This window comes from Schistocerca gregaria, chromosome 4 (assembly GCF_023897955.1).
Source record: "Schistocerca gregaria isolate iqSchGreg1 chromosome 4, iqSchGreg1.2, whole genome shotgun sequence".
NCBI lineage: Eukaryota > Metazoa > Arthropoda > Insecta > Orthoptera > Acrididae > Schistocerca > Schistocerca gregaria.
Window position 1 is genome coordinate 688,860,971 of NC_064923.1, and position 17,057 is coordinate 688,878,027.

Genomic DNA, 17,057 nt, shown 5'->3' on the forward strand with positions numbered 1-17,057 from the left:
CATCGGTCGGTATACTGTATGAACTTCATTGCATCAAAGGGAAAACGGAAAGTACTGAATGTTAACGTATGGCCGCCCCAAAGCCTCGATTGTAATCCCATTGAAATGTTACGGGGTGAAGAGGACAGATGTATCAGGGAAGTTAATATATCCAGCAAAGAATATCTCTGCAATATTGTAAAGGATGTGTGGAACCATATAGATTCATGATACCTACGAAAATGGATTGACCGCATACCTCGAGTTTTTGCGGCAGTCATTAAATCCAAAGGATGACACTTTGATGAAATTAATATACAATGATGTGGAAGCTAATATAATTATATTTTGTGAGATATAACGTATGATTTGTGTTGCAAATCTGAAATATCAGGGTGTACTGACATTAATGAGCGGTAGAGTATGTAATACATTCGTGTGTACAACCTACTCCCGATTTGTCAAACATGGATACAAACTATGTGGTCTACCTTACATGGTGTCATTAGTTAGCACTCATATCTCATTATGTGAGGTGCACAGGTTTGGCAAATTCAGTTCAGGTTTTACACGTGAATGTATTGCGTATGATCTGAGCCTTTGAGAAATGTCTAAGGCCGAAACGAGTAAGACAGAAAAAAATTAATAAATGCAGTGGTGAAGACTAATACCAGTTTTAGAATTTTTTTTTGTTAGTTGCATAACTCTGCAGATTCTTGGGTGAGCAACAACAGTCACTAAGCGGAGGCCAATCGCGAGAATGGCTAAGACCCAGGAGAGGTGGGGAGCAAGAGCAACTGCTCAGAACTGAACCGCTCCGAGTAGAGGTAAATATCCTGAACGCTGATCAGCAGGTAAACTTTACTGGACAGACCGTACTGTCTACCATAGCACCAGTCATGTAAAAAATTCTGTAGAAGAGCAGGCTCCACGCTATGCAGTCAGGAAGCCCTCTAAAAATCTTAGTAATAGGTGGAGGGATGGCGGGCAATGTCGCAGAACCAAGCCAAAACAAAATAAGCTGCTTTGCAAATGGGTATCTCTGACTTCGGAGGAAACTGAAGGGAACTAGGCTGGTAGAAATGTTCTCACTTCATTGTTTAAATGGGAAAGTAGTGCGGCAATTATTGGTAAAAAATTTCAGTTTACTCATTGTGGGGGGGGGGGGGGGGGAAGGCATTTGTTGGGTAATCTGAAAAAAGTCAGCTACGTGGGAGTTGAGAACTTCACTTCTCAAAATTTCAGATTTTGGAGGGCAGCTCACGGGGTGGCTTACAAGGTACCTGGTAGATGCAGTGTTGGACCATTTGGTTAGTTACTGGTCATGCCATTCTCTTGGTAGGAGAGCATTTGTGGAGACATCGGCGCAGAGCAGAGAGGAGATCTAAGCTTTTTGGGGACTCAGGCTGGAGGTGCGAAAGATGACAGTCTGGCTCGGGAGATGCGGAGGGAAACAGATTTTGGTGGGAGACATAGGAGATCAACATTCTGCTGTCTCGAAAATGAACTCATTACATCGCCATTGACAAACTGGTGCCATCAGCAGGCCACAGAGTATACTGGACTTTGTATTGACGATTCTTGTGAGAATAGGTTGCAGTGTGGGTTATCATGGGAGGATTGTGATTAGGTGTTTTCGATTCCATTCTTTTATAGATGGTTGAAAAATATAACTCAATAACTTGTCTCCTATTGGAGTACACATCGATGACTTAGCAGCTTCAGGCATTTGTATGTCAGATCTACATCTTGTTTCATGGCACAACAGCAGCGATCATTGCCCTTCAAACTATTATGCATTTGAGAATTTCCTGTTTAAATGATGGTCACTCACATCTTATCTGTTACTTATAGGCCTTGTTCAGTCGACCTCACATCCAGTTAAATCGTTTCAGTGTTCAATATTTGTCATGTCTGTTTTATATTCGTGCTATTCTTATTAATGTGTAGCTTAACGTCTTTTCGTGTGAGGGCTCAAGAAAAACAAATAAAATTACGGTTAACCAAGGCCAAGATTTTCTATACCGCAAGTAGTTAAACCTCTCCCATTAACAACGCTTAGTAATTTTGTGAGAACTGACTCTCCGAACTGATTTATAAAAGCGAATTTAATATCATTATATTATCTGTAGATCAATAGATTCATTTCTGTGCCTGAGTTTATGGGGATGTAACTGTGTCTCCTTTGGTCCAGTCGGAAATCATTATTACATTGCGTGAAAGGTTGGTTTGCTCAAGCTGACATATCCAAAAGGGAGCTGTGGTACACTATGGATAGCAACAGAGTAATTGTAGTTTCATTTCTTATCCCAGTTTATCGCTGTACATGCTCTGTGCTGAAAGCATTTGTATAGCTGTGAAATGCTGACTGTAAGTGTTGCGTGTCTTGTATGTAAACATAGCTGCATCAGTTAGTCACTGACATCCTGTTGACAACTGCAATTCCCACTCGGTATCTTGTAATCTTTCCTGGCAGATCAACTCTTAGTCTCACTCTCGGAAGTCCAGCTAGGTGGAGTCATTTACGAAACACGATATTTCGACAGTGTGATCTGCGTCGCATTGAAGTGATACCTGCTCCATGACGCCTCCTTTCTACTCTTGTCGCTCTCCATATCTTCCCTCATTACCCGACCTCGCGACTCGTCGGTTCGAGTAATGGGAGATCGAAAAGGGAGGGGATGGGGGAGGGGGGGAGCAGGATGCGACCGCGGAATGCTGGGCGGGAACACCGGTTACACAACGCTGCCACCACCGTGGGGCTCGGAAGTCATTCTACCATCGGGCTCGAAAGTCGTTCTCAGAAGACGTCGTGACTTCTGTTGGCTGAGCACTAGGCCCCACGCCTTACTGCGATTGAGGCTATTGATGAACCTGCAGGCCACTCATCTTTCAGCAGCCTCCGTTCGAGCACAAGTCCAAAACGAAGAGGTCTGCCTCAATACTTCCGTTTATTCATATTTCCTTGAGCCGTCTACAACCATCCCATGACTCGCAACCACAGGTTCTGTTCGTTGCTAGAGATCAGCGTCATTCGTGTCCTGCTGTCACCTTTCTTCGTCTGTTCGTTCAGTCTGACGACTTACGCCTCACTGCATTTGCAAATAGGTTCACTGAATGCTCGGCGAGTGGTACAACGATGCTAAGCTGAGACGTTAGCATAGCGACTGCAACGACATCATAGAATTTTTGTAACTCAGCTTTGTATGTTTCGTGTTATGGTATAGGTGACGGCAACTTCATATTACAAATTTTTCACTGTTGCTGTGGAAGTATTTTCACAGATATGCAGGGCTTCCCGCTACTGCCTGTCACTGGGTTCACAGCTTTTATCAGTCTAAAATTACAATTTCCATGTCTTCAAGTCTAATGAGACTCTTATTACGTTGGAGAATTCAAACTTTACTTCAGATTCATTTGTGATGTCGCATTAAGTTGTACAATGTCCAGTTCCTGCCCCCCCCCCCCTCCTCCCCCCCGCCACACACACATTCAAAAAAATAAAAACGTTGTTTGCCTGAAGACAAAATTGTACCAAATATTTAACAATGCCTTATATTTACCATTATCAGCAAACAAAGTGGCACATAATTTTGATGAGAAACTGCTCCCCCTTTTCCTAGTACAAATAGCCTACTTATAATGTTAAAAGAATTTAGATTACAGATGGCTTTAATTAGAAAAACATTAATAAGTTTATAATAGCTAAATAACATACAATATGTATTATATACAAACTGGTCGTCCAGACTATTATGACCACCGTCCTACTATCAATATTAACACGTCCAGGCGATAGCAGTATCTTCTGGCGTGAAATGACTGTAGTCAGATACACGCATGGTGCATGTAATATCAGTCAGCGTGCTACATTTGTGTAGGATAGAGAAGGCTCGCAGTTTATCTCAGCTTGACCGAGGGCAGATTATGATGGCCCAGGGGCTCAACACGATCATTCCGTAAACTGCAGGGGGACTGATGACCTTAGCTGTTTAGTCCCCCTTAAACATCCCAACAACCACCACCACCGTAAACTGCTCGACTTATCGGATGTTCTACGAGTGCTATGATGATCTTCTTCAACACGTGCCAAACCAAGGTGAAACCACGTCCAGATGTCGTGGGATTGAGCGACCACCCCTCATTACAGATGACAGACGTCATAGGCTGGACAGACTGATAAAACAGGACAGATGGCGAACTGTGGCAGAACTAACACCAGATTTTAATGCTGCCGAGAGTACAAGTGCATCTGAAAAGGCAGTGCACGGAGCACTCCCAACGGCGAGCCTCCCAGCCGACGATCCAAGTGCAATTGTTAACACGATGACATCATCAACTGCCACCGAAAGGGGCACGTGACCATGAACACTGGACGCTGGCGCAATGGCTGATCGTTGCATGGTGTGATGAATCGCGATAGCTTCTTCATAATGCCGATGGGAGGGCGTGAATCCATCGTCTTTGAGGGGAACAGCTCCTTGACATCTGTACTACAGGGCGGACACAAGCTGGCAGCGGCTCCATTGTGCTCTGTGAAACATTCACATTGACATCCATGGGTCCAGTAGAGCTCGTGCATGGCTACATTAAGTCCAAGCAGTTTCGTACACTCGTTGGAGACCCTGTACACCCCTTCCTGACGATAATGTTTCCCGACGGCAATGGTATTTTTCAACACGGTGATAAGTCATGGCACGAGACGAGGAGTGTGATGGAGTGATTCCAGGAACACAGCGGCTAGTTTTCAATTGCTGTGCTGGCCCCCCAACTCACCAGATCTGGATCCTATCGAACACATCTCGCATGTTAGAGCTCATCGCCACGTCCACCGGAATTTACGGGAATAAGGTGACTTGTCTGTGCAGATGTGGTGCCCACTCTCTTCAGCGACCTGCGAAAACCTCATTGCTTCCATGTCACGACGCGTTGCCGCTGTTATCCGTGCCAAAGTTGGTCATAACGGCTATTAGGTAGATGGTCATAACATTCTAGCTGATCAGTGTACTGCCGGCAGCGGTCGCGGAGCGGTTCTAGGCGCTACAGTTCGGAACCGCGCTGCTGCTACTGTCGCAGGTTCGAATCCTGCCTCGGGCATGGATGTGTGTGATGTCCTTCGGTTTAAGTAGTTCTAAGTCTAGGGGACTGATGACCTCAGATGTTGAGTCCCATAGTGCTCAGAGCCATTTGATCAGTGTACTGCGTCCACTGTATGTAAAGATGGCCTAGCACACGTTGCACTGCTGCTATGTGTAGCGGGCTATTTTGTTAATCAAATTGGTGTTTATTAGAGTGAGGTATAATTTTTATGCTTTGCATGGGTGCAGCAACGGATATCTTTTTCCTAGTCAACACTCTTCTGACTGGTTCCATGCGCCTCATTGCATATACGGAAACTGTGACCAACCTCTTCATTTCAAAGTAAAATATGTACCCGACGTCCTCATATATTTGATTTATGTATTCCAATCTCTGTCTGCCCCTACACTTTTTACAGACTACAATTCCCTGTGGTACCACGAATGCTATTCCCTGAGGCATTAACACATTTTCAATTATCCTGTCCCTTCTTCTTATCAGCATTTTCCCTGTGTTCCTTTGTTCACCGACTCTGTGGAGGCCCTCCTCATTCCTTATCAGTCCATTTGGTTTTCAACATTAGGTGCTTCAGTATCTTTGTTATTCCAAATTATGATGCAATTTTCCTTCGGACATGCATGCATTTCTGAAGGAACAGGCACTGCCCCGACTACAGCCATTACGAAATACGTGTAAAGTATTCGCAGTTGTGAATATGGGCAACCATCAGCTATATAAGGGAATGACAGCAAAGAAGACGTGTCCCGGACCGGGATTCGAACGCGGATATCCCACTTGTTGCGAGTGGTCTCCGTACCATGAGGCTATCAGAGCAAGATACACTGAGAGACCCAAAGTTCAATATGTTATCAATCATGAGTCCACAACCTGTATTAGTACGTCCATTACGTATTCTCCTATACACGGGAGACAACTTACTCTAAAGTCGCTTGCCTGGTGTCGGCAGATATACATTATATTTAACTGCCTGTGCTACTCCGAATTAAGATGCAAAGTTCCTACGAACATGCAGTGGCGAGAGAGGTGGACAGTTCCGGGAGAAGCGCCGAGAAGAGCTTCGATTCTTGTACGTGAAAGGAAGCACTGCAAGTGTTCTGTTGCAGATGGAAGCTATTTTGATCAACTGGTCGCACTGTGTGTTGTGTGACCTTAGTGCAGGGAGCAGTGATGGACCCTGTATTCCGCTTTCAGTGTAATTGTTGGAGGAAGCTATATTTAGAACGGAGATGTCGCGAACACGATGTCTTATGTTTGGTTAGATGGAAGTTTCTTACACGCATTGGGTGTGTGTTAATACATCTCGTGAGGAGAGCTCTATAAATTCTGTTGAGATCAGCACACTGCGAGCCTGATTGAGATTATACGATTGTGTACATATACGTATACAGAGATTTACTTAATTGGTGTGATTTTAGTCTTGGTAAATTTCTATTTCTTTTCTATTAGTATTAGCAGTAGGAAATAGCTTGTGAAGAGAGTTGTTAGTAGACGTATAGGTGGATTTTATTTTAAGTGAATGTACACACTATTGCAAAGTCTAGTGACCACGATTCTGACTTAATGTTTGCTACTATGTTTGTCTGTCTTAGTGGTGGTCTTTGTCATGTTTTTAATTATGGTAAATGCTGCAAGAGACCAAGTATTGTTAGTTTTACATTGTTATGTTATTGCACCAAAATATTCTGTTAGTAGGGTTGTATTTAATATCAAATTGACGTACTATAGCACTGGAAGAATTTTTGTATTATTTACGTTTGTTTGTTGCTCAGTTTCTTTATAACTGGACAGAGCACTTGTGTCCAGTCTTGTTAATTTTAAAATTTCTTTAACTGAAGAAATTATTTGTGTTTTATTGTTAAAATAGGCCATATGTAAAACCCGTCGCCACCCGAACGATAACGGAATAGAACATCATCGGAGACGTTTTCACTCTGGGTGGAGCGTCAATATAACATCACTTTCATTGCCCCAGTAGTAAACGGCGCAACTTAGGTCACAGTCTACCATCACCGATATAAACTCATAGTACAATATCACAATAGTTAAGGAACTAACAATGATTGCCGACTTTAATAGTGGCCAAAACAAGTTTTATATAGGTTGTACTTGACGGCGAATGATGGTAAATTTTTAACATTGTTGAAAAGAGGAACAATAGGAAAAATACTTGATAGACTAAATATGTACTTACAAACACATCAAACCATACTTAAAAGGCAGTCCAGATAATGTGTAAAACAACTGTACTCGTCCCTTAAATACAGCTATGTGTTCCATTTTCAAAACAAGTAAAAAAAAATTCTTGTCCTGGTGCCGTGACACACAAATTAATTTTTGCTTTCAGATATCTGGGTTTTGGCAAAGAGAACTCATAGTGAAAATACTCAAGTCCTCATGGAACCTTCGCAACGTTTCACGACATCTAAGCAGATAAATAAAATAAATCTATGTAGGATGTATCTCCTCAGATATTTGTGGTTTCGTGTTTGCTGGAATCAGCCCAAACAAATACAGCACATCACGTCTTTTATAAATTGAAGAGCCAAAGAAACTGGTGTACATGCCTAATATCGCGGTAGGACCCCCGCGAACACGCAGAAGTGCCGCAACACGACGTGGCATGGACTCGACTAATGTCTGAAGTAGTGCTGCGGGACTGTCCATAAATTCGTAAAAGTACGAAGGTGTGGAGATCTCTTCGGAAAAGCACATTATAAGGCATCCCAGATATCCTCAACAGTGTTCATGTCTGGGGTGTTTCGTGGCCAGCGTTCGAGTCCTCCCTCGGGCATGGGTATGTGTGTTTGTCTTTAGGATAATTTAGGTTAAGTGGTGTGTAAGCTTAGGGACTGATGACCTTATCACTTAAGTCCCATAAGATTTCACACACATTTGAACATTTGAACACGCTGGGACCATGGAGTCATGAGGTCGAATCCATACCCGTACAGGTCCATCCATCGGATACCTTTTGAAATGTGACTCGCACGACCAGGAAACGTGATTCCGGTCAACAGTCCAATGTCGGCGTTGACGGGAACAGGAGAGGGGTAAAGCTATGTATCGTGTAGTCATCAAGGGTACACGAGTGGACATTCGGCTCCGAAATGTCATACCGATGACGTTTCGTAGAATGATTCACAAGCTGACACTTGTTGATGGCCGAACATTGAAATCTGCAGCAATTTTTGGCAAGGTTGCGCTTCTGTCGCGTTGAACGATTCTCTTCAGTTGTCGTGGGTCCCATTCTTGCAGGATGTTTTCGCTGCACAGTGATGTCGGAGATTTGATGTTTTACCGGATTCCGATATTCACGAAACGCTCGTGAAATGGTCGTACGAGAAAATCCCTACTTCATCGCTACCTCCGAATTGCTGTGTCCCATCGCTCGTGCGCTGTCCGCGCAGATAGCGGAATGGTCAGCGTGACGGACTGCCGTCCTAAGGGGCCTGGCTTCCATTCCCAGCTGGGCCAGGATTTTCTCCGCTGAGGGACTTGGTGTTGTGTTGTCTTCATCATTATGTCATCCTCATCCTGCGAGCAGGTCGCCCAATGAGACGTCGAATGAAATAAGACCTGCACCAAGGCGGCCGTACCTCCAACGTAAAAGGCCTCCCGGCCAATGACGCCCACCCCTCATTTCCATTTCATCGGTCGTGTGCCGACTATAGCGCCATTTAAACCACGAATTATTTACAGACGAATGGAAAAACTAGTAGAAGCCGACCGCAGGGAGGATCATTTGGATTCAGTCGAAATGTAGGATCATTTGAGGCAGTACTGACCCTGTAACGTACCTTAGAATCTAGGTTAATGAAAGGCAAACCTACATTTGTACCTTTTGTAGACTTAGACAAAACTTCAGACAATGTTTGCTGGAATACTCTAATTCTAAAGATGACAGAAATGGCTCTGAGCACTATGCGACTTAACATCTATGGTCATCAGTCCCCTAGAACTTAGAACTACTTAAACCTAACTAACCTAAGAACTTCACACAACACCCAGCCATCACGAGGCAGAGAAAATCCCTGACCCCACCGGGAATCGAACCCGGGAACCCGGGCGTGGGAAGCGAGAACGCAACCGCACGACCAGGAGATGCGGGCTAAAGATGACAGAGGTAAGATACATGGAGGGCAAGTCCATGTACAATGTTTACAGAAACCAGATGACTTATACGAGTTTAGGTGCATGAAAGGGAAGCAGTGGTTGCGAAGTGAGTGAGACAGGTTTGTAGCCTATCCTGACGACTCTTACAAGAGAGAACCTGTATAGCAGAAGCAAAAGCTCCAAGCTCGTTACTAAAACGTGAGTGAGGGTGGCGAGAACAGCTTTCCTTAGCACACGACGCCATTATCTCGGCATTAATTTCACCGTCAAAAGTTTCTTCTCACAGTCTGCATAATTGCCGAGTCTGAAATGGGGTGGGAAGTATTTTGGTGTTCCTTTCAGTTACGTCCAGTCTGAGCCGTACTTTCTTCCAATTGTAGATGAAGACAATGGTCCGTTAATGCTGCGTGCCACAGTCTAGATCAGTGGCCGTCAACCTGCTCCCTACCGCCCAATAGTAGGCACTCCAGCTCTCGTGGTGGTCGTTAGCTGGTGGCAGTTTTAAAGTCATTTTCATCAGATTTTCATAAAATTTTGACACAAAGTATTTGGTAAGCGTTGCTTTAACCCGCTGTAGCTGTGTTTCGGAAATTTTGTAATGTACTTTAACTCCCATACTCGACAGATAGACGCTACTGTGGTATTGGTGAGTGGTTACGAAATTTTATTACTAACATAGAAACGACAGTGGGCCGTAGGTAAGAAAGACTGACTACCCCTGCTCTAGGTGATGCCACTGCCTGTGTACTCAGATTGGTCAGATTTCATGAGGGGTAGCTAGACTACGCGATTGCTGGTGTCAGCTGCGCGGTGGCTCACCGTGAGCTTACTGTGTTGCTGGCGCTGTCCGTTGAGCCACCACGTGATGCGCGCTGGTGGTCGAGACCCGGAGGACTGGCACAGCAGGTCGTAGCGGCGGCCGGCAGACAGCGGCTGGCTCACCCCCAGCAGACGCACATCCAAGGGCCGCACTGCAGCACACACACAAAATACAGGTGCCGTTAATGGTGACACACTTGTGACAGGATTAGGGGTTTCTTGCTGCGGAGGACATTGTCTTGGATGAAGAGTCATCGACAGCAACTTCACATGTGACCCTGTGAACAAGGGTTGCAACGAGACTCGTCTATAATGCAGCCTTGTTCACAGTACGAGCAGCCCTTAGCGGCTCGCCATCTCACAACTGTTCATGACGTCGCCTTTCCGGCTCAGATCTTTTTTAGTATGTGACTTGTAAGTACTGCATCTTTTCCAGTCAGTACAAACTTTAATTTTATTAATGTGCTATATATATAATATGTTTTAAAACAGTTAGTCTAATTCTGAAGGCGATGCTCATAGTAGCGTCAAAACCAGGTCAAGTTTGACTTAATATTTGTGACCGAGGGCTTATTTGTTCCAATACAATTCTGACACGGTCACTGAACCTTAGCAGCTATGTTCAAAGTTTTATTTTTGAGACTGGTGCAGAACAGACACTTGTTAATGAACAGGAGAACTGCTCACCACAGGAAATACTGGAAGCTATTATTTTGATGCTCCATTAGGTTTACGTAAAATGTTTGCATGTCCTCATCTCCTGTACACTCTCACGTATTTCGCTACATACAGTAATTACATCTTATAACAAGTCATACTCATTCTGCCAATGGCCTTGCCAAAGAGGGCGGAGGAGCGGACATAGGTACGGGGCACTCTCTTGTCCTTGGGGCGGGAAATTGCCCATAAAGGTAGAGGAATCAGCAGTGATCAACGGCATCGGGATGCAGATGGAAACCTCTGCATTATAGACACATAACGTGTATCCAGAGGACGTATGGCCTGTAATTGAAAAAGCGTCTTGGTGATCTCTCCTTTGGCAAAAGATTCTGAAATAGACAACATCGGATCTCTGAGAGGGGACTGCCAAGTGGGACGTGGCCGTAAGGTAAAGATTAAATAGTCAATGAAAGGACTAGTTATACTAGTCGGAGCGTGGAATGGCAGAAACTTGAACGTGATGGGGAAGCTACAAATTCGGAAAAGGGAAATGCAAAGGCGCAATCTAGATGTAGTAGGGGTCAGTGAAGTGAAGTGTAAAGAAGACAAGGATTTCTGGTCCGATGACTATGGGGTAAAATCAACAGCAGCAGAAAATGATATAACAGGAGTAGAAATCGTTAGGAACAGGAAGGTACGGCAGGGCAGAGAGTGTTTTACTGTGAACAGTTCAATGATACAGTTGTTCTTATCAGAATGAACAGAAAACCAGCACCGGCAACGGTGATTTAGATATAGATACCGACGTCGCAAGCGGAGGATGAAGAGATAAGAAAGTATATCAGGATAGTGAAATGGTAATACACTGCTTAAGGGAGATGAAAATCAAAAAGCCATGGGGGACTGGAATGCAATCGTAGGGAAGGCAGTAGAAGAAAAAGTTACAGGACAACATGGGCTTGGGGCAAGAAATGAGAGAGGAAAAATACTAATTCAGTTATGTAATGAATTTCAGCTAGTAATAGCGTGAGCTAAAGAAGCAAGACTAGACCACAAGCCGCGGACAACAGTTCAAATGGTTCAAATGGCTGTGAGCACTATGGGACTTAACATCTATGGTCATCAGTCCTCTAGAACTTAGAACTACTTAAACCTAACTAAGCTAAGGACATCACACAACACCCAGTCATCACGAGGCAGAAAAAATCCTTGACCCCGCCGGGAATCGAACCTTGGAACCCAGGCGTGGGAAGCGAGGCGGACAACAGTCAATAAATTACTTTTTTGCAACGAAAATAACTTTTTGTAACTATTATTCCACCGAATGCTTTCTATCGAAGGGGTCGTTAAATTCCAGTTGGAAAACTATTTTGTTTACTACGGGAAACAAACCGACGTTTTCCGTTGATAACAGATTGATATCAGACATCGCAGAGAAGTGGTGAAAGGAAGCGACGGTTTGAGCTGTCTCCAGGTACACATGGCAAAAATGAAATTGTGGATATCTATCGAAACACTAGCTGAAATGCGCCTCACCAACTGTAAGACGGACACAACGTATACAAAGGGAGTGGACAAATGTATGAAAACACAGAGACAAATGCATGTCTGAATGTCAATGCAGATATAGAAAAGCCTGTCTCCAGGTGCAACAGGTACTGTTGTATTTGAACACTACAGGCACCTGTGAAATGCTCTCAGTACGTTGCAAGTGTAAGCCGTGATCAGAATCGTGTTGTGTGTAGCTGTGAGTGCATTATGTCGGAGCATAGTGAATTTGAAAGTGGACAAATTGTTAGTCCTCGACGGTGGGTGCTTCCTAACCAAGGTGGAAGAAGCGCTAGGTGTTTCAGGAGGCATGGTTTCGAAGATTTATACCGCATACACATACAGCAGAAAACATCATCCTCTAAGTCATAGAGAGGACGAGAATGTTTTTTGATGGATAGTGGAAAATTTGTGGTAAGTTCCTTTGGGACCAAACTGTTGAGGTCATCGGTCCCTACGCTTACATACTACTGAATCTAACTTAAACGAACTTAACGCTAAGGACAACACACATCCATGCCCTAGAGAGGACTCTAACTTCCGACGGAGGTGAGGCGCACGAACCGTGGCAAGGCACCTAAGACCGCGCGGCTACCCCGCGCGGCGACGAAGAGTGAAAAACGATCACTGGAGACAACAGTGACTAAAAGCAAGAAGACGACAGCTGCAAATGTCACTGCAGAACTGAATGTTGCGTCACCAAAACAACGCGAAGGCAGGTCCAAGAGACATGAATTGCAGGGAGATCTAATTGCAAAACCACAGGTCAGTGGTGCAGAAGCTCGTAATAGGGAACATGGTGCCGAAGCCTAGGAACCGAACCACGGGCGCGTTTAACTTTGCTTCGGTGCCTGTAGGTACCTTTGTTCGATGTCTCACGATAGTTTCGTACCTCCGCTTCCTAGAGGAACTCTGGTATTGCCAGTTAAAAGGCTGAGCGCTAGGAGCCCTTGGATAGATAGTGAGACTAGCGCGTTGGAGGGGTTCGCCGAGTGCGGGGCTTGGAGAGCACGTGGTGCGACAGGAGAGTGAACGCTGTTCCCTGCTAAGAGTATGGGGGGAGGGGGGGGGGACCACTGAGCTACTACCAGTATGCCGCCGAGCTGTGCGTTGTGGTACGCGTCGAGTCACGGTTGTATGTGCCTGTGTTGGGCTCTGGTGCACATTCTGGAACAAGTGGAAGGAACGCGACAAGATTTAGATGGGCCTCTAAGTGTGATGGTTCAAATGGCTCTAAGCACTATGGGACTCAACTGCTGTGGTCATCAGTCCCCTACATAGAACTACTTAAACCCCACTAACCTAAGGACATCACACACATCCATGCCAGAGGCAGGATTCGAATCAGCGACTGTAGCAGTCGCACGGTTCCGGACTGCGCTCCTAGAACCGTGAGACCACCGCGGCTGGCTCTAACTGTGATGATCTCTATGGGAATAAAATTACTTTACTAACAGTGAAGGGATCAGTGCGAGTTTGATTATTGGTAACAACTTATCCGGTTCTAAATACACGTGTTGTGCTCCGCCTGCTTATCTGGGTGGTAACGTGCTTGCCTCCCATGAAAGAGAGCCCGGGGCCTGCCGGTTTGGCCAAACGGTTCTAGGCGCTGCCGTCTGGAACCGCGCGATCGCTTTGGTCGCAGGTTCGAATCCTGCCTCGGGAATAGATGTGTGTGATGTCCTTAGATTAGTTAGGTTTAAGTAGTTCTTAGTCTAGGGGACTGATGACCTCAGATGTTAAGTCCCATAGTGCTCAGAGCCATTTGAACCAAAGCGAGCCCGCGTTCAATTCCCGGACACGTAAGCGATTTTCTCCGCTCGTGGGCTGGATGTTGTGTTGTCCTCATCATCATTTTATCCTCATCACAGACACGCAAGTCGCACAATGTGGTGTCGAATGAAATAGGACTTGCACTTGGCGACCGAATTTCCCTGTGTGGGGTCCATCCGACCGTTTCATTCATATCATTTTTATGCGTGTTGTATTACATGTTTGTGACGCTTACCATCCTTGTTAATAGACAAGTTAAGTCCTTTTGTGGGTGTTTGTGTATTAACGCGAAATAAAGACCAATTATTAATTTTAAAAAGGGCTGTGTGCCAACTGATTTAGGTGAAGATATGTGAATTTGGTAGTTGTTATTACTATTATATTTTGTGAATTAACCCGTTGTACTATGCGTAGCAAAATGTGATGTCATCCGTTGGTTATGATGACGTGTTAATTGTCATTGGTACAACAGCTGTTAATTAACTCACTGGTATCAAACAAAGTACTTCTGACGATTAAATTGATCATTATACTTATTTCGGGCGCCTTTTCTTGTTACTAAATGAACGTCCTTAGTGGCTTCAATTGTTTGTTAGCAATCAGATGAGGCAAGTATTCGTTAACTACGCCAAACCCCGATAAATAAACAAAGCTCCCCACTTCCTATCAACGTTCGCCACACCCGGACGGTCAGCCAGCGAAGATACGGGGCGAGCCCAACGGAGTTTAACTTCGGTGATCTGGCGGGAACCAGTGCTACCTCTGCGGCAAGGCCTTTGGCTGGCTCTACACTAGGGCCAGGAACGTTAGTACAGAATTATCCACCAGAAGAAAGTTTTGACAATCATCGAAACCCGGGGAGAGGCACTTAGCGCGTTTGAGGCCAATTGAGGAGCAACGTGGTTGAGGAATAGCGACTCTGGTCACGAAGGCTGACACCGGCTGGGGAACGGTGTGCTGACCACATGCCCCTCCACATACGCATATAGTGACGCCTAAAGGCTGAGGACGACACGGCTTTCGACCGGTTCCATTGGGCTTTCCGAGGCCTGTTCGTACGTAGTGCCATCTACACCGTGGATGAATGTTCTCATCAACAGACCTGGTGCTAAGTTCATTATGTTCCGCCTTTATTAAAAGTATAGATTTATTTATCACATAAAAAACGAGGACTTCAGCACTGCAGCTCAATACTTCGACCATCAACGATGGTGGCATCCACAGGGCTACATTTCCTGATAAATATAAACGAAGTAAATTACTGCGTCAGTCTTTTGTTTGTTTTCACACTACACGTTTAAATGATTGACAAAATTTTCTTCTGGTGGATAATTCTGTAGTAACGCTCCTGGTGTTAGCATAGAGTGGGCGCCGGCCGTTGTAGCCGAGCTGTTCTAGGCGCTTCAGTCTGGAAACCCGCGACCGCTACGGTCGCATGGCTCGAATCCCGCCTCGAGCATGGATGTGTTTGATGTCCTTAAGTTAGTCAGGTTTAAGTAGTTGTAAGTTCTAGGGAACTGATGACCTCAGATGTTAAGTCCCATAGTGCTCAGAGCCATAGTGCTTAGAGCCATAGAGCGCGCAGCGGCAACACCGGTTTCCGCCAGATCACCAAAGCTAAGAGTTGTTGGTTTGCCCAGTAAATGGACGGGTGTGCCGAGCGCTGTTGGCCAGTAGGGTGCACTCAGCCCTTGTGAGGCCAAGTGAGAAGTTGCATGATTGAAAAGTAGCGGCTTTGGTCACGAAAGCTGACACTGGCTGAGACTGTTGTGTGCAAAATACATGCCCCTTCATAACCTTTATTTAGTGACTCCTAAGGGTTGAGGACGATACGCCGGTCAGTCGGTTCCCCTTGGCCTTCCGAAGCCTGTCCGCACGGACTTTAGTTCAGTGTAGAGCGCTGATGACTTTTGACTGCCGCAGACCAAGTGATAAGCTAAATTTGTTTCGTCTATTGCTGGTGATAGAATTGGTTTTACAGAAAGAAAACATTACCAGTTAAAAAACAAGAACTTGTAGGAATAAACACTACTTACAAGGGCATTCTGAAAAGTAATGGCCACGAATTTTTTATTGTGTTATCAGTATCGATTGAAGTACTACATGTCGTGCATATTACTCTTTGTAGCCCTCAGGCGTTAGATGGCTCCAAATTGTAGGGTGTAACATGGCGATGTGCAACGTAACTAAGTCAGTGCGTGAGAAACAACGCATTGTAACCGAGTTTCTGGAAATACTAATTTGAAAAATTCACCACACCCGCGGCATCTTCTCTTTTAGCATGACAATACGAGACTACATACGGATGCTGTGACTTCTGCAACAATCCAGTGCTTTGGGTTCACAGTCGACGACCATCCCCCATAGGATTCCGATTTGGACGCATCCGATTTTTATGTTTCCAAACTTAAGGAACACTTTCGAGGATTTCATTTTGATAGCGAGGACGTGGTGAGAAGAGAGGTGAGGTCTTGGCTCTGTCAAGAAACATTCTACGGTGACGGTATCAACAAATTGTGTTCGTCTCCAAGACGACTATATCGAGTAATAAATACGCAAACATGAAAAACAAAGATGGCGAATATTAAAAGCGTTTGTTTTATTTAAAAATCGTAAGATACTGCCTTTCAGGGCGCTCTCGTACAAGGGAACGAGAGTGGAAAAGATACTACATACTGCTGCCTCCTGCATGTGATCTGAGCTGTACGTGTTTACACTTTGACCTTAAAAATTTTACACATGTCAGAAATATGCCTAATTACTTTGTACACAGAGATGACTGAATTATGGAATTGCCGGAACTTTGGTTTTTGATAACTGTACATCACAATTCAATCATTATGTTAAATGTTTACACATGGGTTGGACAGATTTATGGAAACACGAAACGCAAAGAATTACCACTCTAATACAGTACAGGGAAAAACCACTCCCATTCTAACAGGTTCCACTCCTCTCGCAGTGAATTAAGGTCCTGTATTGTTTTCAAGGAATCTTGACCCATTCTTCCTGCAAAATAGTGAGATGGTTAGGTATCGATGGGGGTGAATGGTGGTGACCCGTCT

General features: G+C 44.8%; 1 protein-coding gene across 1 annotated transcript in view; it reads right to left on the minus strand.

The window, feature by feature from the left end:
- Positions 1-17,057, minus strand: part of LOC126267870 (hemicentin-2-like) — a 778,179-nt gene that overhangs the window by 174,153 nt on the left and 586,969 nt on the right. Inside the window, exon 6 of the mRNA XM_049973180.1 lies at positions 10,012-10,163. Within this exon, the coding sequence (XP_049829137.1) occupies positions 10,012-10,163 (152 nt within the window). The remainder of the gene's footprint in view (positions 1-10,011; positions 10,164-17,057) is intronic.